The sequence below is a fragment of the Sus scrofa genome, chromosome 1, assembly GCF_054392235.1.
Source record: "Sus scrofa isolate SSC_HxYL_T2T_F1_AM1 chromosome 1, Sscrofa_HxYL_maternal_Yorkshire_Landrace_v2.0, whole genome shotgun sequence".
In the NCBI taxonomy this organism is placed as follows: domain Eukaryota; kingdom Metazoa; phylum Chordata; class Mammalia; order Artiodactyla; family Suidae; genus Sus; species Sus scrofa.
The window spans coordinates 163,294,373-163,315,427 of record NC_139383.1 but is presented as its reverse complement, the minus strand read 5'-3'; the positions used below and the strand labels follow the sequence as shown (position 1 = coordinate 163,315,427).

The window sequence follows — 21,055 nt, the reverse complement described above, 5'->3', positions numbered from 1 at the left end:
TCAATATCTTTTGATGCAGTTGGTCACTCCTTGCCCTGGGAAAGACTTTCTGGTTTTTCTAACACTTTCCCTCATCTCTCTGGCCTTTGAATATTGAAGTGCCTTTAGCTCAATTCTTGGACTTCTTCTCTCTCTCTTTTTAAAAAAAATCCATATTCTGTCTTGCTGCTATCTTTATGGAATGACTGAATCTAGCTCTATCTCCTTATTATCAGACTTGCTCATCCTACTGCCAACTTGAATCTTTGCTTGACTAGTACATCCCTAAATCTTGTCCTATTAAAATGACGTTCCTTCTAGAAGCTTTCTGTTAATTGCTAGTCCATGGTCCTTTTTTCCCCCCAATAGCTCTTTTTTTTTGTTTGTTTGTTTTTTTGTTTTTTTGCCATTTCTTGGGCCGCTCTGTAGCTGCCAGCCTACGCCAGAGCCACAGCAACTTGGGATCCGAGCCGCATCTGCGACCTACACCACAGCTCACGGCAACTCCAGATCGTTAACCCACTGAGCAAGGCCAGGGATGGAACCCACAACCTCATGGTTCCTAGTCGGATTTGTTAACTACTGCGCCATGACGGGAACTCCCCCAATAGCTCTTAGTACCTTCTCATACTTTACATATTTTTCTCATGTCTATAGTTTACTTCTTTTTTCCATTGTCTCTCTCTGCCCTCTAGATTATAAGTTCCATGAGTGCAGGGATTGTTTTTTCCTGTCTTGAGTGATACCGAATCAAAGTACTTAAATGTGCAGCAGCAGCCAGTAAACTGTCAATAAACATTTGTTAGATGATGAAATAAATAAACTGAAAGGATGAGCTATATGACCTCAGCGAAATGCTGTGGAGAAAATCATAATCTGTTCTTACTTTGGGTGCATAACTGGTACCTGGAACTCCGTGTCTCTTCCCTCACCTCATGTTCAAACAATAATCCCAATATATGCTCACATGCCACTGAAGACATGGTACCAGATGAAGGAATAGAGGGAAGATGTTATTTGGGGAGGAGAAACTCTAAGAGTTGGGTGGAAACAGCAAAGGGAGGGAAGGTGAATCACACTAACTTCTAGAAACAGCAGGTGTGGGAGGGGCGGAGGTGGGAAGTTGGTAGCGGAGAGAGAGGTGATAAGATAGCAAGAAACAGATTGACTTTTATTGATTTAAGAACTAGAATGATTGAATAACTGTGCAGAGCCACAGGAGAAACAGGCTGGTTGGTATTGCTGATTTAAAAAGAAGAGTAAATTACTCCATTCAAAAAAAAAGTGCTTTAAATATAGAAAAAATTCCAGCAAATTGAATCGAATTTTTTTCCTTCTCATTGTGAAAGGTCACAGTGGTTCTAATTCCAATGTCCAATTACCAGGCACCATCAGCACAGCAAAGGAGAATCAACTCAATTTCAATCTCAGGCATTTGCCTCACCTTTAACTAGCTTTGGTATGACTCACAGCAATTTTCTCATCAAAAAGCTAATTTTAGGAGCAAAATGTCAAGAAAAGATGAGAAAGAAGAGCCTGGTTTTGTGGAGGCTGCGGGCTTTTTCTTTTTCTTTTTTTTTTTTTTTTTTTGCACTGGGGCTGCATTTCTAAGCTACCTGTCAAATCAGTCACCCTCGGAAGCCTCTGTGATGTTTTTGCTCTGCTCCGAGGAGATAGAAAACAAGACAGGGAGACGAACATATTTGTTCATCCCTAATCTCAAATGTAGGTGACACTCTGTTCCAGATGGTCCTTAAATTTTGACCTGATGATTTTTAAAAGAAAATTTTCATCTGCATGAGCAAACTTGACGAAATAAACATGGAGTCTGGTGGATCCTTAACCAGTTGTCCTGTATGAAAAGAAATACTCTTGGTAAGCGAAACCAAGGGAAGGACGGAAAAAAGCAGATTTTCATTCTCTGGCCTGGTATTTCTGTGTTTTGTTACAACAAAGGAATAATTTGTTTAATCTTCTGACTGATGATAATGAAACCATCAGCAAATTCTGATTAGGCTATATTCACAGGTGTCTAGGGCAGGGCGCTTTCCCAGAGGCTCTTGGTCTCAGAGGCCTGGTGTTTCAGGAACATTCACAGCCTGGAATATGCTCTGTGAGTCCAACTAGATCCTTCCTGCCAGCAGTCCTGGAAAATCTTAACTTACTGAATCAACATGAAAATTACAGAATAGTTATCCAATTACCTTTTTATTCTTGAAAAGCCAGACTTCTAATCTAGAAGCTGTAGGCCTTATCTGTCTTCTGGACCTATAACCATATTTGCTCTCTTGTTTGATCCTATGAGCTGCCCTTGCCTGTGAGCAAAGACAGAGCTGGGATCACATTTTTCGATTTTGCTCTAATATTTCAAGAAATTATTTTTTACTTACTACTGGTCTATCTTACAGATGTACTAGAGGATAGCAAATTAAAAAAGCTCCAAGTGTTTGATTTTTTTTTTTCAAGGTAAACAATCATCAGCAGCTGTTAGTGTGTAAAATAGTAACAAATCCAGAGAGAGGTAAAAGGAGGCAGCAGGGTGTGGCTTGGCTTCCCTCCCACAATAGAGAGCCCTGCCGCCAGGCCAGTGGGGCAAGGCACTTGACTGAGCACTTGGGGGCCCAGCATCCCCTGAGAACAAGCTCAGAAGGGCTCCACCTGATGGGAGCCACACCAGGGAAGAGGGCAAGGGCTGCAGCTGCCATAGGTGCTTGGCTCCCACCCACCACACACCTCCACCTCTTAGGTAGGGATGTTAGGTGACTGAGCTAAACCTATCCTCTCCAAACCCGGGTATCTGCCTCCTATCGTAGTTCCCCTCCTCCCAGTGATTAGCCAGGTTGGACCACCAGGTCCTGTTACTGACCCCACCTGATCCAAAGTGGGTAGTTTCTTTCACATACCATATTTTAGCCATTGCGTAGGCGGCAGGCCCTCTGAGCCTGCTGGGGTAACTGCAGGTTGGTCCTTGCGAAAACAAAAACCCAAAAAGCCTTTTTAAGCCACAGAAATCATCCTAAGATGGCAGCCACTGATGCTACCGTCCCAAACATGCTTTGCAACCGAACCCCCAAGACAAACAACCCCTGCATCCTGCAGTCATTCTGGCCCATCTGCCAAGAACCCTCACTTGGCCTTGAACTCATGGGGCCTCCACTTGGGTAAGTCTCGCCTGTTCCGTGGAAGGCCTACCCATATAGCAGTGCTGGAACACCTGGCACAGGCTGTCTCTGGTCATGTCCTCTGGACACTCCCACCACACTGGGGGAGGCCCAGGCCCTTCCGGCAAGGATCTGAGTCAGTTGCAAGGCTGCCTGGTGGGATGGGAGGAGCAGGCCTAGGCCAGCAGGGGCTACGCTGGGGTCACGCCCTAATTGATGGTGGTGGAGCGCGGCCGCAGGCGTGGCCACAAGGACCAGCGTCCATAGGCGCTCGTGGCTCTGGAGGCCCACTGAGCTCTGCAGGCCGGCTCAGCAGTGCTTCTGTGCCCCAGGCCCGGGAAGGCGGGGAAGAAGAGGCACTGCAGCCCAGCTGCTCCCTGAGGACCCGCCCCAAGGAGGACCAGGGGCTGTGCATCGCCACGTCGCGGTGCTGCGGCTGCCTTGGCCTCAGTGATGTCCGCGTGGGGTGGATAACCAAGCCGGGCATGGGTGGCCCTGGTCAAGTAGCAGCGGGGAGGCCTGGCGGTTGGACCTCAAACTGGCCATCGAGTCCGCAGACGAGTTCTGCATTCTTGCCAGTCTGTTTGCGCAGGGAGAGGAGGCCCCGGTGCTCCGGTCGTGCTCACAGGCACCAGCTGCTGCCCATTCAGGTCCTTGAGCATCAGGGCACAATTTTGGCACAGCCAGGCCCGCAATCCTTGCCAAACTCCGCATTGAAAGAACTTGAGACTTTTAAGTGGTGTGACTTCTTTGGCAGAAGAGATTCCAAGCCGAGGAAACGGCCAGCAGAGCTCTTGCTCAAAACCGTGCGCTTGTCTCAGGTAGGCACGTGAGCGTGTGCGCATCTGCACGTGTGTTTAGGAGGTGGAGGGGTGTGGGCAGAAGCGTGCCAGGGCATTTGACTTTCCTGAGTTTCTTTAAAGTGTATAAGGCAATGATAGGACAAGGCGGATACAACCATAGCTCTTAATTTGTTCTATTTATGCTTTTACATAGATACACATTTGAGCTCCATGGACTGTTTTATTCCTTCAAGGAAAAGAGACATGTCTATTATTTTTGGAGGCTATTTTAAGCCCTGCAACAAAGCGAAAAGCCGAAGAATCTCGCCTCTTGTGAAGGATCAAACTTACATTAAAAACAAAAACAAAAACAAAAAACAAACCCACAAACTTTGCCAGCTTCCTATTCCAATTGCTCAGACCTTTTCATATAGGATTAGGGCTATTTGATTTTGGAATGGAAAATTATTTTACCCTTCCCCCCATTATTTCCCTGAACCTTCATCATAGCATACCATTTATGACATAGGTGGGAAATGAATGCTGTCCATCCTGTTTTAAAAAGTGAAAGATGCTTTAGGATTAATTGTCAAGGACAGAGCTCTCTCTTGTAATCTGGAAGAATATTAAGCAATTTAGCCAATTCTTTTCCCTGAATGTATTTGTTTTTCATAAATTCAAGGATAATTTGAATTAGAAATAAAAATGAATAACACACCAAATGAATTAAAAATCAAACAAAACATTGGGAAAGTATTTGACACAAATTTAATAGCTTAAGCGTGAATTTCCTCAGAATGGAAGAGCTCCATAACATTGAAATTTTGCTTTTGTCTGTCTTTTAGTTCTTTGTAAAATAAAAAATCACATAATGGGATCCAGCAGTTAATTTTTGTGCAGTATTAGATGTTATTTTATATGATTACACTCAGATAAAGTAACAGATCTTCTAACTATGTGCTATATAATTTCCTAGCCAACCAGCACCTATCATAATGCCTGAGACATAGTAGGTACTAATTAAATGCTTGTTGAAAGAAAGTATGGATAAGAGAAGTGAATAAAATAAAATTGAAATTGACTGTAATGTTTTATTTTTTAAAAAAATCTCAGATAAATTAAGACATGGATGGCTTTATTTACCATCATCAGATTAGTTGGTGGCCGTTTAGAGTGATCTCAGAAGTGTGGCTACATGTTCACTTCCATCTGAGCATTGCCACTCTGTAAGAGTCAATTTTAGGTGTCTGGTTGGCTGGCCTAAGGGATGCTCATACAGATAGCTAGCAAAATGTTATCTGTGGGGTGTCTGTGAGGGTGTCTTTGGGAGAGATTAATATTCAAACCTGTAAACTGGGCAGTTACCAATAAGATGGGCATTACCCAGTTGTTAAAGGCCTGAATAGAAGCAGGAAGGGAGAATTCACAATCTCTCTGCTGTGACATCCATCTCCTGCCCTTGAACATCAGCACTCCTGGGTCTTGGGACCTTGGAGTCAGACTGAATTACTCTTATTGGCTTTCCTGGTCCCCAGCTTACAGATAGCCAATGTGGGACTCCTCAGCCTCCATGACTGCCTGAGCCAATTCATGTAACACCTCTCCTCTTCTGCATATCTCTATGGGTCTCTTGGCTCTGTTCCTTGGGAAACCCTGACCAATACACTGACAGTCCTCCCCTGCTCAGGATGGAAAGGCTGCTGTCATCACCCCTTACACTAATTAGAACCCTCACCATACACCTTCTTTGAAAATACAGCCACGGGGATGCCCACCAGCGTCACAGGAGGGTCTGTGTGGAGTTTGTGAGACCAAGATGATTAGAAGATACTAGAATGCTGGCTGTGGGTTGTGGCTACATATGAGAGAGGGGAGAATGATATAAAAAATTGAGGATATGAAAAAGAAATGCTGCAGTTTGAAATTTTGACCACGGACAGGCCTTGCACTGTTGACCTGTGACAAGTCATGTAGAGTGTCAAAATTTCTGAGGAAGGAAAAATCTAGAGATAATTATTTTTCTTTGTTCTCAGAAGAGTTAAAAATGTGACAGAATAAGGGATATTCATTACAATTTTTTTCATCCCACTCTTAATTAAAAATGATGACTCCTTGCTATGGTAGGGTGAGCTAGCCATTCAGTAAATTAAAGGATTAGGGCAGCTTGCTTTCAGTGTGTTATTCCTAGTTAACAAATTAGGAGATCCTGAACATATTAATACTCTAACTTTATCCTAATGAATCTTCAGACAGTTGCCACATGTTACTAAGCACTTATAAATGCATAAAGAACTCACAGCTTTTGTCTTGGAAAATTTTATTTTAATGAATAGACACAGCTCAGAATGTCTATTATCAGTATACAAACACTGCCAAGTTCTTTTTTTTTAAAATGCCATCATTGAGAAAAGTTTAATGTTTTAATATGAAAATTCCACATTAAATCTTCATCCACATTAAGAACTCACCAGATCTGTTAACATTAGGCGAGGCATTTAAGAAATGCAGCAAAGAAGAGTTGCAAGATTTTTCTTTTTCTTTTTGGAAAACTTTATGAAAAATGCATTCAAAATAAAATGTTATACATCTGTGTGGCACTTTTTAGTATCCTCGTGCTTGTATTATATTACATCACTTAATCCTTATGACAGCACCGTATGTTTTGGAGGGTGAGAGTTTATACCACTTTATAGATGAGGAAATGTGAATTCAAAAGCTTAAATGACCTGATCCAGGGAACACAGGCAGTAGGTGAAAATTCAAGATCTAACATCAAGGTTTTAATAGATCCTGGCTCAGCATCCCCTCCATAACACTATGGTGATGCTTTTCCACTTTTAACCGTCAACTCACTTTATTTTATTTTTTACAAAATATTCATAGTGTTTGAATGCTGATTGTTACTGGGGATATATGTTGCTACTTATATGTGGCCCATAGACTTTGTGAAACAATAAGTCAGGTGCATTGTTCTCTTATCCTTCTCTCTGTGCTCCTGGCAGTAATAAATCACTGTGGATTAGGATTAATGCTGATCTAACCTGGGATGTTTTTATAGTACTGTGAGTCTGTGAAGAAAGTGAAATGGTAAAAAAAACGAAGAAGAAAAAAATTACAGTCTGGTAAAGTTTTATTTCAACAACAAGGCTGCTGTAAAAATTGCACTTTGTTTTTCAGTGTCTCCCTTTCCTAAGAATGAGCAATTTATACCCATTTAGTTTTTGTGGAGGTGACTGTTTCCTGCTAAAAACAGCCCAGACTGTTTATGTGAGCACCCAGTTTGGGGACTGGTGTTAATTCTTTCCAAGCAGCATGCCAAGGCAGAAAGAAAACAAAAGCTGCCTGGACTGAGGGTGTGGGGGAGTCTGCCTGCTCTGGATGGGCCAAGCTAGGCAAGGCCAAGTTTACCTTCCATTCACACCATAAACTAAGATCAGCCGAAAGGATAATGGTCTCCCAGGGCCTTAAAATTGTTACTTGGCTTGACACTCAGTCTGGTCTTAGACATTCTGCCCTGGTGATAAATTGTTCTAGCTGATGAAGTTAGGAGTTGTTAGCAGCATCTGTGTACTTCGTGACTTGGCCCCAGGCTGGACTGGCGCTGTGAATGGTGACATCGTATGCTTAGGAGGCCATAGTCGTCTCTTTATTATTTTCTGATGCAACTCACCCTCATGCAGGAGAGGAAACACTTTCCCTCTTCTCTCCTAGGTTTGATAGCTGGTTTTGCAGAATAAACTTATAGGAGGCAGATTAACCTGAGATAAGGTATCCAAACTTATTCATTTTAATATTAAATACATGGCGAAATCCTAGGAAAAAAGTGAATATCCAAAAAAGCATAATGATTTGAGAGTGTATATACCATCTGCTAGGGGATGGTAGTAACTCAGGGGAGAGTAAATGATTTTTAGGGAAGATGAAGGGGTGCATCCTCTGGAAAGGGGATTTTTCACAACTGAGGTCTTAGAGGGGGATCTATTTTTAGGCAGAGGAGGGTATTCAGAGAAAGCCTCCCCAACACTGGCCGTTTTTCAAGTGCCTTCAGCTCAAAATAATCAGTATGCCACCGTGGCATATTTGGGGTGGCATGTCCTGAACTACAGTCACATGAGAAATTAGCACACTCTGCACTCAGTTTGGCCTCCTCAATGTCAAGGGGAAAGTCGTGTCTCTAGGTCTGTCAGCTCAGGGACAGGGAGCTGCATTTGGGCGGAAGTGGGGCTGCAGGCAGAGGGGACGGGAGGCGGGGGCTGCAGGAGGGAGACCGTGCTGCAGGCGAGGGCGCGGACTGCAGTTTGGAGGCAGGGGCTGCATTTGGGAGACGGGCTGCGGGCTGGAAGTGAGCTGCCCTGGCGGGTGGTTGCAGAGGTCAGCAAGGGCGAGCATGGCGGGACCTCGTCCTCACTTCTCCATCAGCCCGCGGCCCGTCAGATGTCTCCGGATTCCTTCCCTCAATAGCCGGGTGTACTGGTGTTAATTACCGGCTGCCAACCGCCCCAAGTTCTCGGTTCTGCCCAGCGCTCTGAAAGGGCGGTCAGGGGAGATCAGCAGTTTCTTTTTACTCCTGTCCTAAAATTCAGAAGGATGTTCGCAGAAGTGACAATGGGCTGAAGTAAAGCAAGGGGAAGTGAGGCTGGTTCAGTGGCAAAGGTGGAATATTGAGATGGAAGAAGAGGGCTGATCGGGGTCAGATTTTATATGCTTAGATTTCACATTTGGTAGTGGGGGTAAGATGCACTATTGGCAAATTATATCTTCATATATTTTTAGGAACTGATATTATCCCAACATTGTAGAACTGATGATTAACATTGAGTGTTGCAGTGCTAGAACATATTTTAGAGGAAGTTGTTACATTTCTATTTTCTGATACTACTTTTTGTAGTGTTCCTGTCTCCCTTAAGAACTTTTTTATTTTTCTGATTATAAAAGGAATATATGGTTTTTATCGAGTACTTGAGAAGTACAGGTAAGTATAACGAAGAAAACAAAAATCACCTATAATTCCACACAAAAAATTTCCACTGTTAATATTTTGGAAGTATTGTCTTTCATTATTTAAAAAAAATGCATATGTAATGTAATATTTGAGACATATCACATATAGAGATTTTAGATTTTGTTTTTTATTAAACACCTTCATTGAGCTATATTGTATATACTATAATATCCACCCATGGTAAGTGTACAATCAAGTTATTTTTAATAAATGTGTAAACTTGTACAGCCACCACAATCCAGTTTGGGAACGTTTCCCTCCCTCCAAGTATAACTTCCTGCTCATTTGCAGTTAACTCTTGGCCCCACTTCCATTCAACCCTAGGCAACCCCTAATGTGCTTTCAGTCTTTATAAATTTGCATTTTCTGGATATTTCAGATAAATGGAATCATACAATGTATAACCTTTTGTGGCCAGCTTCATTCATTTAGTGTACCATTTGGAGGATCATCTGCATTGTAGCATGTATCAATAGCTCGTTTATTTTAATTGAAAAGTAATTCATGATGTGAATGTGCCACATTTTGCTTATTCCTTCACCTGCTCTTGGTTATTATGAATATTGTTGCCACAAACACTCATGGCACATACGTGTCTGTATGGACATGTTTTCATTTCTGTCTGGCAAAATTCTAGAAGCTGAATTGCTGGGTTGTACAGTAAATTTATGTTTAACTTTTAAAAAAATTGCCAGACTCTTTTCCAAAGTGGCTGCATCATTTCATATCCTCACCAATAATGTGTGAGGGTTTGAGTTTGTCCATATGCTTGCAGACACTTGTTATTGCCTGTCTTACTGACAGTTGCTGTTCTAGTGTGTAGTCATTCTTGTTGGGGTTTTAATTTGAATTTCCTTAATGACTAATACGTGGGGCAGCTTTTCATGTGCTCATTAACCTTTCGTGTATCTTCCATGCTGAGATATCTGTCCACATCTTTTTCCCATTTGAAAAAGTGAATTGTCTTCTTATAATGTGCTGTGAGTTCTTTACTCTGAATGCAATTCCTGTATCAGGTGTATGATCTGCAAGAGTTTTCTCCCAGTTTGTGGCTTGGCTTTTCATTTTTTTAGCACAGTCTATCATAGTGCAAACATTTTTAATGTTGATGAAGTTCAGTTTGTTTTTTTTTTTATTTTATATATTATGCTTTTGGTGTTATATTTGAGAACTTTTTGCTTAACCCAGGGTGTCACTGCAATTTTCTCTTATGTTTTCTTGTAGAAGTTTCAGTTTCATCTCTTACAGTTAAATATACACACCATTTTGAATTAATTTTTATGTATGGTGTATGACAAGAGTTTGTTTTTCTTCTCTTTTCTTTTTTTGGCATGTGGCTTTTCAGTTGTCCCAGCACCCTATGTTGAAATGCTTTGGCAACTTTGTTAAAAATCAATTGACCATGAATGTAAAAGTTTTATTTAGGGCCTTTCTGTGTTCCTGTCCTTATGTCAGTAATGCCCTGTCTTGTTTCCAACGACTTAATACAGTTATGGTGGGACTGGATGATGTAAGTCCTCCAACTGTGTTCTTCTTTTTCAGAATTATTGGGTGGTTTTTAGGTCCTGTGCATTATAAAAACTTGCATTTAGGATCAGCTTGTGAATTTCTACACAAAGCCAGCTTTGATTTTGAAGGGATTTCATTGCATTTATATATTTATTTTATCAAAGCATTTTCTTGTGTTTTTATAATTATCATACTTTTAGCCGGGTTAGTTTTGGAGGCATTGCTGGTGGGAAGAAGGGAGTTGGGCTACATTACCTTTCAGTTCCCCTTTTCATCTTAGAGTTCACTCAATATTTGCCCTATGCTACCTGTATTTGCAAAAGAAATATGGGTCTTTAGGATGGGAGAAACTGGGGACTATGAGTTTGTCAGTTGTTAGAATCTCAGAGTTCTCTGTGGCAGGTCCTAGGGTCACTTGGAGGAGAAAGGGTGGCTGGCTCTCACACTGAAGGGTCAGTCAGCACCAGGGGCCATCACTTCTTATGCCACCAAGAGTGTGGGTTGCCAAAGAAATGTCTCAGGATGAGACAGGGACCCGCCGCATTACTCAGTGGGCTGGGCAGGTGGCAATTGCTGTCAGGAAGGCATCTGCCAGACGTGGGGGCAGTGGCATTCCTGCCATTTCCAGCCCATCAGAGCCATGGGGATAGCACCCAGCCCAGCACTGATGGGATTCCATGCACGCAGCCCAGGAGTGGATTGTCTGGCTTCTCCCAGATCAAATGGTCCATGGTGGGGTTTATAGCCCTCATTGCCGATGTTAGAAGGTTAGAGGCAGTGACCTTGGGAGATTTTACACTCAATTTAATTTTTATTGTTTCATGAAATGAGAATTGTTTTCTGCCAGTCAATAAAGCAGTGGGCGTCCTTCTATATAATGGATGTGGCTAGACTATTATGTTGGTTATAGCCGTTTAACTGCAGGGCAGTCTTATTAGTGGGGATTTCAGAACTACAGGACTTTTGCCTGCCTCAGGGCTCATCCTTTATCCAAGTCAGCATTAATGCTGTTACATATAACAGGTTATGGCCACTTCAGAAAGAGATGAAAGTTCAAAGTCTCTGAAGTTTGAAACACACCAGAGAGGAAAGGAGCTGAGAGAACTAGGATCTGAGCAGTCAGGAAGTTCAGTGGATGCGTGTCTGAGACGCAAGCCAAGCAATCAAATGTTCCAGGACACAGTGGTGCAGCCAACCTAGCAGGTGAAGGAAACATTATTGAAGAAATCAGCTAAATCACAGCAGAGAAGCACACTGCTTAAGGCAAAACTCATCATTAGTTTAGGGTTGGAAAAATGATTGATCACTTTACTTGCATGTTATGAAAAACAAAACAAAACAAAAAAAAAACAAAACATCCTCAATATTCCCAATTCCCAATTCCCTCTCCAGATTGAGATGAAGTCATATTGAAGCTTATGTGAAAGAGCAGGTTATAAAAGAGATCATATCTTGGCTTTGGAAGGCCATAAAACCCCCCTCATTTTAGTAGTGTGGAGAAATCTGAAAGTGGTTTTGCATTCTGGATCAGGGCCAACTAAATGCAGAGATGCCAGCCTCAGCACAGAGAGGTGGAGGTGGGAGTCTCAGGCCCTGGTGACTAGAGGAAACAAGAAACTGACAGAAGAATTTCTTGCTCAAAGGTGACATATGACATCAAGTAGTATTGTAGGTAAAGACGTTTTCAATGGGAAGGGACTGGAGGAGTGTATGTGTGTGTGTGTGTGTGAGTGAGAGAGAGAGAAAAAGAGAGAGAGATCTCCAGTTATCCTTTGTGTTTATATTTAAGGGAGGTAGTGCTGGTTCTCTTGCTCTGCTTTTTGCCCCTTCTACAGCATGTTATTATTTACTTATTTATTATGTTGTCTGTATCATCCCCACTAGAATGTAGAGGGCAGGAATCCTGCTTTGTTTTATTCAGTGGTATATCCCGAGCACCCACGACACTGGCTGAGTAAAGCATCGCACCTAATACATAATTGATTAAATGAATAAACACCCACAAAGGACGAAGAGGAGGATTCTTAGTCAACTAGGGAAGTAAAGACTTGTAACTTAGCACTGAAGAAAGATGGTGGCACAGAAGGAAAATGGGGGTTGTTCCAGGGCTCTGTTAATGCTAGGGCTTGTCTGCTTTGGTCCAGGGAGAAACATCTCCCTCCACCGGGGGTCTTAATGGTTCAGCTGCAACAGCACAGATGGGGAACATGTCTGGGCAACTCCATAATTTGATGAAAGGTCTGTGTTGTTTGTTTGTTTAGGGACCCAAGCAGAAGTAATCCTCCCATTTGTTAAAATATGTTGCTAAAACTCAATCATAGTATTAATTTGAAGCATTGCACTTGTCCTAATTTTCAAACCACTGCATTTCAAAGAAGTTCAGTTTGCCAGGTCTGTTTTTAAAATCCACAGGCTTTGAAGAGTTTAAGCCAAGGTCAAAAAGTGGCAAGTGCAAAGTGAGTTTATATACCAACAAAGGAAGTTCCTGGAAAGCTCTCACAGTACCAGTGGGTTTGTTAGTAATTTGTTTTACTGAGAAACTAACCATCAGAGAGGGCTGATAATTTTCTCAAAGTCACACAGTTACTAATTGGTTACATTAAGACATTGAATTTCTAGTTTAGTGTTTTTTTCCAAAGAGGTTTGAATCAAAGGAGCATTTAGTGTTCAGATCCCATTGGATGTGCAAATGAAAGGGACCTTGAGGACGTGTGATGTGATTTTTTTATTTTACCAATTAGGACACACACTCAGTGTATTGGTCTGGGATATATATATCCTACAGAACAAATAGGATACACACACACACACACACACACACACACACACGTAAATACATGCATACAACAAATAAGATATATATGTGTATATACACACACACAGAACAAATAGGATATATACATATGCATACACACACTCACACACACCTAATGGTATATATATATACACATACACACGCAGAACAAATAGGATATACATTTATCATATATATACATAAAATATTCTTGTAATTTATTATAATAATTTGTTTATTTTCATATACCATAACCTATTTATTATAGTACAAATTTATCATACATATATGCATATAGTTATTATAAATCATTATGTATCATGATGTATTTATATAGTATTGTATTTATATATTTATATGTAAGGCAAGCTGGAGAGAGATGGAATGGTTCCATCCAAATCCAAAGGCCTGTGAATGTGAGGAGCTGGTGGTGGAAGTTCCAGGTCCAGCCTGAGTCCTGAGGCAGGAGATGACTGATGTCCCAGGTCAGAAACAGTCACTGGGAGCATGGCTTCTCCTTTCCACAGCCCTTCTGTTCTGTCCTGACCCTCAATGCCTTGGGTCAGGCCCACTCACATTGGGAGAGGCTATCTGATTAACTGAGTCTGATTCAAATATAATTTCATTTAGAAAAACACCCTCCCAGCAACGCCCAGAATCACGTTTAACCAACTATCTGGGCACCCTGTGGCCCAGTCATGTGCACATGGACAATTAATTGTCACATTCAGGAAGATGATTTGCACCCAGCCACCCTCCCCCACCCCACCTCCTGTGAGCCAGGTCAGAGCTGCAGGGATCCTGACAAGGAATTTCCAGTTTCCTGTGCTTCCCTTCTTGACATCCTTACACTTCAAATCAATGCATGTTCCCTAAGTCTCGATTATAACTAATAATTCTCGCAATATAATTATAGTTCTACTTTATGCATTCTTCAATCATTCATTTCTAACAAATTTCTTCAATGCCTTGTATATAATTTTCCTCAGCTGCTTAGAAAGAAGCTATTTAATCTACCTATTTAGAAGAAGACTTTAACTATAAATTAGATTTTTTTCTCAGTAGAAGTAAATGGTTCATTACTGAAATTAAGATTTCTTATCATTGCACTGTGAGTCTGTGGATATGATGTGGAAGATGGTACAGGTATTATGGAGGGTGTTTGGCCTGAGAGAGTTTAGCGAGGAACAATGAAATATCTCTTTGATTGAGACTAGGCAAAGAAATTGGATATTTTCTATTGCTTTCATCTTGTTTCCCCTCACAAAATTTTTTTTGTTGGATCTTTACATTACTATGACTTATTTAAATCATCTCTGTAAAGATATTAAAAGTACCCGCTGGAGTGCTCTAGAAATAGGAAGAATCAAAATAGCGCATCAAAGCATATTGGAAAAATGGTGCAATTTGTACCACTGGACAGATTGTGTGTGGGGGGCACTTTGACTTCCTCTCACTGTGGCAAACAGAGCTTGCCTGCCAGTCACTGAGGACTGCTTTGCGCAGCAACCACTCAGAAAGCCGAGTGCATCTCCTGGGTTTATCTGCCATGGCTCATTCTGGGAACTACCATTTCAGCTGAGCATCACCTGGATATTTGTTACATGTTCAGATCCCTGGCCCTGCTCCCTTGACATTCTGGTTCAGTAGGATTGGAAAGAAATCCTGGAGTTGGTGTTTTTAAAAGCATTCTAGGTGTTGCTAAAGCTGGTGAACTTCCTTTGGGAAATACTGCCCTGTGCTCAGCCCTTGTCTCAGGTCTCAGCTGCCCCAGGCTTCTGGGAGCTGGTCCCTGGTTATGGGGTCTCTGTGGTCCTTCTGCGTTAGAGCTCACCTCAACCTTCACAGAGTTAGAGCTTCTGGCTTCTCTGCCAGACAGCACTATGGTTTCCCAGTCCCTCCAAGCGCTCCTCCAAATCGTGGTGAAGAAGAAAGGAGTTTTTTCATCCTGCAAAGCTGCAACTTTGCACCCTCTGTTAACATCTCCTCCCACCCCCCCTGCCCACAGTGACCACCACTCTACTCTCTGTGTCTATGACTTTGGCTTTGTAGGCTCTGCATAGAAGTGAAATCATCTCCTATTTGTCTTTCTGTTTCTGGCTTATTTCACTTAGTGTAATTCCTCCATGTTTTCCATGTTGCTGCAAATGAATAGCATGGTGATCATACTTTATTAATAATACTGTATTGAATACTGGAAACTTGCTAAGAGAGTAGATCTCAATTGCTTTCATCACACACACACACACACGCACAATGGTAAGCACATGTGTGAGGAGATGAATATATTAATTAGCTTGACTGTCCTAATCATTATGTATGTTGAAATATCATGTTGTACACCTTTAATACATATACTTTTCATTAAAAATTTTAAAAGTGAAAAAAAAGGGAACTTTATTCAAGCCTCTGATGTGTAGTCTTGTCTCCTGGTGGGTTCTGCTGTCCAGGGCCACGTCTTCCGGTCAGCCGTGCTCCTGACTCCTGAGTGTTGACTGTAAAGGCACTTTTGATCCTTTCCTGTCTCTCCATCTTCTAAGTGGTAACTGTAGCTGAAAGCCTTTGTCTTCTCCTCTTCCTCACAACTTCTGGAATTGTGACAGAGACTGACTTAGCTAGCAACTCAGGTGGCCTGAATCCTTGCATCTCTACGCTGCCCCGTCTCTTTGCATGCCCAGCTGGTTTCTTTCCCTCTCGGTCACCTTTCTGCCTGAGTCCAAATCTAGTACACATTTACTATTCTGACTTTTAACTTCAGATAGTTCTGTATAACCATAAATGCAGACTCTTGCCTATTCTCAATTAATACATCTGGCTACTATTAAGAAGTGTATTTTCCGGAGTTCCCGTCATGGCGCAGTGGTTAATGAATCCGACTAGGAACCATGAGGTTGCGGGTTCGGTCCCTGCCCTTGCTCAGTGGGTTAACGATCCAGCGTTGCCGTGAGCTGTGGTGTAGGTTGCAGACGCGGCTCGGATCCTGCGTTGCTGTGGCTCTGGCGTAGGCCGGTGGCTGCAGCTCCGATTCAACCCCTAGCCTGGGAACCTCCATGTGCCGCGGGAGCGGCCCAAGAAATGGCAACAACAACAACAACAACAACAATAATGCCGAGGGAGCGGCCCAAGAAATAGCAACAACAACAACAAAAGACAAAAAAAATAAAAAATAAAAAGAAGTGTATTTTCTGTTTCCCGAGTGTATATTAATCTTCCAGAATTTTGCTCTTGCAAGTGATCCAGTGGTTATTATTTCCTTTACTATTCTGGTTGTCCATATTCTGTCACTGGGTAAGCCTTGGTTTGTAAATCCCTAGTCATAACTTCTGTTAGGTTCAAAGATCCCAAATTGCAAAGAAATTCTCCTTATTGAGTTTGTGTTTTTAAATTTCAAAACACATCTTCATTGTAATAATTTCAAAGATGAAGAATATTAAAAAAATAAAAGGCCAGTCTTTCTTATCTCATTCCACACCCCAGATGGGATCATATTTAGAAGTTTGATGTTTATCTTCCCAGACATCTTCTGTGCATGTTGAAATATGTCAGTTTGTAGATATTTGCAAACATGAAGTCCCATTGGTTTTTCTAGTGCATATGTTTTACCTCATTTTGATTGAAATAGTCATCCTTAGCTTTTAAGTAGCTCATGCTTCTGGCAGAGTAAATTTTCAATAGAGGGCGTTATTATTGTTATTATTATGATCTTTACGTGAAGAAATGTATTGCGGCACATGTAAAACTGCTGTGATCAAAGGGGTTAAAATCTAGTTAAGGGAGTTTCTTCTAAACTAATGGTTCTTAGCCCTGGCTATACTTTGGGATCCCCTGGGAGCCTTGAAAATCACAGAAACCTGGGTCTCCCCTTCAGCAATTCTGACTTAATTGGGCTGGTATGTGGCCAGGGCTTCAGGAGTTTTCAGCAGTCTCCAGGTGAGCCTCTCCACAGCCAAGACTGAACACCTCTGTTCTAAAAAGAGATTAAGGATCATCGAGGATGAAATACAGATATAATCAGGAGCAGCTCTTGGAGACTGACTCCCTTTCTTAAAGACTTCTGATTGTCACATGGCTCCTGTAAGGATGTGGTTTTCTTAGAACACAAACAGATAAATGCCCAACTGGAAGCAATGCCCTGCTACCCATGTGGTCTTCCAGAAGTATCCTGTCATCATAGGTGATGGAGCAGAACAGGTCCTCTTCAGGGCTGGCACCACTCTGTGCCTTTCTTGCTTCTCTGGGCTGTGTCATGAATAGGTGTGGTGCTGCCCCCTGCCTAGGAGCCTTAAACTGAAGGGGCTGCACCTGAAGGGTAGCTGGGAGAAGGCAGGGAATAATGCATCAGTTAAGGTCAGAGGTCACCAAGATGTCCATTAGGAAGTGGGGGGTAGGGAAAAGGAGAGAGGAATTAGCATGGTTTTGGGAGAAGGTTGCTGGGTGGTGCTTATGCCTCCCAAGGGGTCCCCAGTGTATGTGGTGCCACTGCCAGATGCCAAGACCTATCAGGGGTCTCCACTCTTTGGGGCTTCTTAGGATCCAGCCCTGCCATCCTCCTCTCACAGAACAGGTGGGTGGCAGTGGCCTGAGCTAATTGCCTGGCAGGTGCAGCTCCCATCCAGCTCCACCAACTGGGCAGGCAAGGAGGGTCCCCCCAGGTCCCTTCTGTAGGGCAACCCTCTGAGGGGCTGATGGGCGCCATCCTGTTTGCCCCAGGTGCAGCACAAATGCAACTAGTTATTCATTCAGCCAAAACCTTGAAAGAGGCTGTTATGCCTTCAGCAGGTAAGAAAGAGGTAGAGGGAGTTCCTGTCATGACTCAGCCAAAACGAATCTGACTAGGATCCATGAGGATGCCAGTTTGATCCCTGACCCTGTTCAGCAGGTTAAGGATCCAGTGTTGCTGTGAGCTGTGGTGTAGGCCAGCAGCTGTAGCTCCAATTAGAACCCTAGCCTGGGAACTTCCATATGCCTTGGGTTTGGCCCTAAAAAGCCAAAAAAAAAAAAAAAAAAAAAAAAAAGAGAGAGAGAGAGCGAGCTTTTTGCAAAGGATTAAGCTTCTCCTTGAATGTTTATAATGGAGAATTTGGGGTTTGGGCAAAGGCTGAATGTGTTCCTTCCTGACATGGTGTGTGCAGACCACCTCCCCTGAAGCCTTCAGACAAGGCAGAAGGATTTCATCACTAATCATTTCCCCGTGCTTCTAGAAAGGACAACTCTGCTCTTTAAAAGGGTCAGAACAAAATAAAATCATGGAAGTTCAAAGCTAGCATTTTGTATATAAACATTAGAATGAATACTATGTACATGGATAATTTATTTGAAATTGATTTTTACAAATTAAAGCATTTTCCTCCAATTTTCCTTTAGAATTTTTACTGAAATTTGGTTTGAATGATAGAGAATGAAACAGTTACTTTCTTCTTCCCTCCAGCAGATTCTCAGGGAGGTGCCTGTGTGTGCCTGCCTGAGAATTCCCCTGAGAGTCCTGGAAAGTCTGCTGAACTTTGGTCCTTGGGAAATGGAACAGCACTATACTCCTTCACATCCATCCTCTGGAGTCATTTGCTGGGATGATCATTATAATCATAATATCATAAAAGTTGTTGATACTGAGGGACCAGCCAGTTTGGCAAGAGGTCCTGCAAATGAAAAGGCATCTTCTTCCCTCATTTGTGTCCCAGTTGTAAGACACAGATGGAGGTTGGCCTGAGTCCAGGTGTAATTACAAGACTTGACTCAGTTACAGCCCTGAATAAAGAGAGAGGGTCAAGCTTGCTGGCCATCCAGAGTCAAAGCACTGAGTTCCCAGACACTCAGATTCAATTATCTCAGAGAGGTCTCTGCCAGCTCGGGTTCTGTTACTGCACTTTTGAGATGCCCTACCTATAGCAGATGCCTGCTGGCAGTTACGCTTGATAAACCAAGGAGGAGTTTCCTGCTCTGGAGTGAAGGCTTCTACCGAGACCTGTTGTTGGCAGCAGCCACTGGCCGGGAGCTCTCAAGTTCCTGCATGAGAGGCTGGGGTTATCTGGCAGTAGTTTAGCAGGGCTGGGAGCCCCTCTGAAGTCCAGTTCACTCTCTTTTTGGAGTGATTCGTTAGACTTCGGGGATTGCAAGATGGTTGAGTCCTTGGGAAAAAAAATCCTTTTGGTTGTGTAAAACGTGGGCAGAAAGAAGAGGATGGAGACTGTGTAAATGCTGCTCACGCAGTCCCGATGGAGATTTGAAAATAAAGAGGATTACAGTTCTCAGGATTAATATAGGATTAATCTAGTTCTTTCTTTAATACCAAAGACACAAATGTCCCAGAGGAGAAATTGATACTCTTTCAAAAAAAAAACCTAATAATTCTATAGAATTATAATTCTCATAAGGGAATCATCTTTTGTGAGCAAGATGATTTAGAAGAAATGCATTTCCTGATCAGCTTATGTTCATGATGAATGTAAATGTGATTTTTTAAAAAAAATTGCCATTGGTGGCAACAAGGTAGTGCTGATTTAAGGCGTGCTGAATTCTGGTTGATGAAGAGCCGCAGAGTTTGGGAAGTAAGTTTCATGTTTACAACTTTGAGGTACCCATGAAATACCAGCTTGGAAGTGTTCCCGGTTATTAACCTTTGGAGAAAGGGAGCTCATCAACATTTTATTAAACCTATTTTCTTTAATGTGGCCTTTTTATTTACTAATCATCATTCAGCTTCTGCTGATAGGTTTCCGCAGGCAGAAGTTTCAGAGCATTTTGCCTCTATTTTCTTCTCCTTTTTAACAAGCAATCATCATTGATATTTAGGATGTTAATATCTGTATATAGAGAAGAAAGAATGTTCAAAATGTTTACTATTTTGGGAATAAGCCTTTGGATGAAAAAGAGGACTGTGTCAACTTAAGGACCATTTTTTTTTTTTTTAAGATCACATTTATTTAAAAGGCTAGTAGACAATTTGTTGGAAGATAGAAATCCTCTTAGATTTTTGTCCTAAAGTAAAATCTTGGTTAGTGGTTAAAGAAAATTCACATTAAAATCTTAAATACAATGATATAAAAGTTTAAAGAACAATTAACTATTAGTTGATTCCATTAAACACTATAGCAGTTATTTACCTTTAAGCCTGTTTCTTTTCTTTTTTCCTTTTTTTAATTACTCAATGAATTTTATTGCATTTATAGTTGTACATCAATCGTCACAACCGGATTTTATTGTCATTCCACCCCAAATCCCCAGCACCCCCTACCTGTCTCATTTGGAAACCACAAGTTTTTCAAAGTATGTGAGTCAGTATCTGTTCTGCAAAGTTCATTGCATCTTTTTTTTAGATTCCACATGTCAGTGATAGCATTTGATGTTGGTGTATCGTTGTCTGACTGACTTCACTTAGCATGATAATTTCTAGGTCCATCTATGTTGCTGCAAATGCCATTATTTCTTTCCTTCTAATGGCTGAGTAATATTCCATTGTGTATATGTACGATATCTTCTTGAACCACTCCTCTGTCCATGGACATTTAGGTTGTTTTCATGTCTTGGCTTTTGAAAATAGTGCTGCAGTGAACATCGGAGTTCATGTGTCTTTGCAATTCATGGTTTTCTCTGGATAGATGCCCAGGAGTGGAATTGCTGGATCAAATGGTAATTCTGTTTTTAGTTTTCCGAGGAATCTCCATACTGTTTTCCAAAGTGGTTGCACCAATGTACATTCCCAGCAACAGGGTACGAGGGTTCCCTTTTCTCCACACCCTCTCTGGCATTTATTGTTTTTAGACTTTTTGATGATGGCCATTCTGGTCAGTGTAAGGTGGTACCTCATAGTGGTTTTGATTTTCATTTCTCT

The 21,055-nt window shown here is 41.9% G+C and overlaps 1 protein-coding gene across 1 annotated transcript in view; it reads left to right on the top strand.

Moving 5' to 3' along the window:
• Positions 1–2,917: 2,917 nt before the first annotated feature.
• The window catches only part of LOC146406825 (uncharacterized), a 92,928-nt gene continuing 74,790 nt past the window's right edge, over positions 2,918–21,055 (top strand). Inside the window, exon 1 of the mRNA XM_085017760.1 lies at positions 2,918–3,961. Within this exon, the coding sequence (XP_084873886.1) occupies positions 3,014–3,961 (948 nt within the window). The 5' untranslated portion in view covers positions 2,918–3,013. The remainder of the gene's footprint in view (positions 3,962–21,055) is intronic.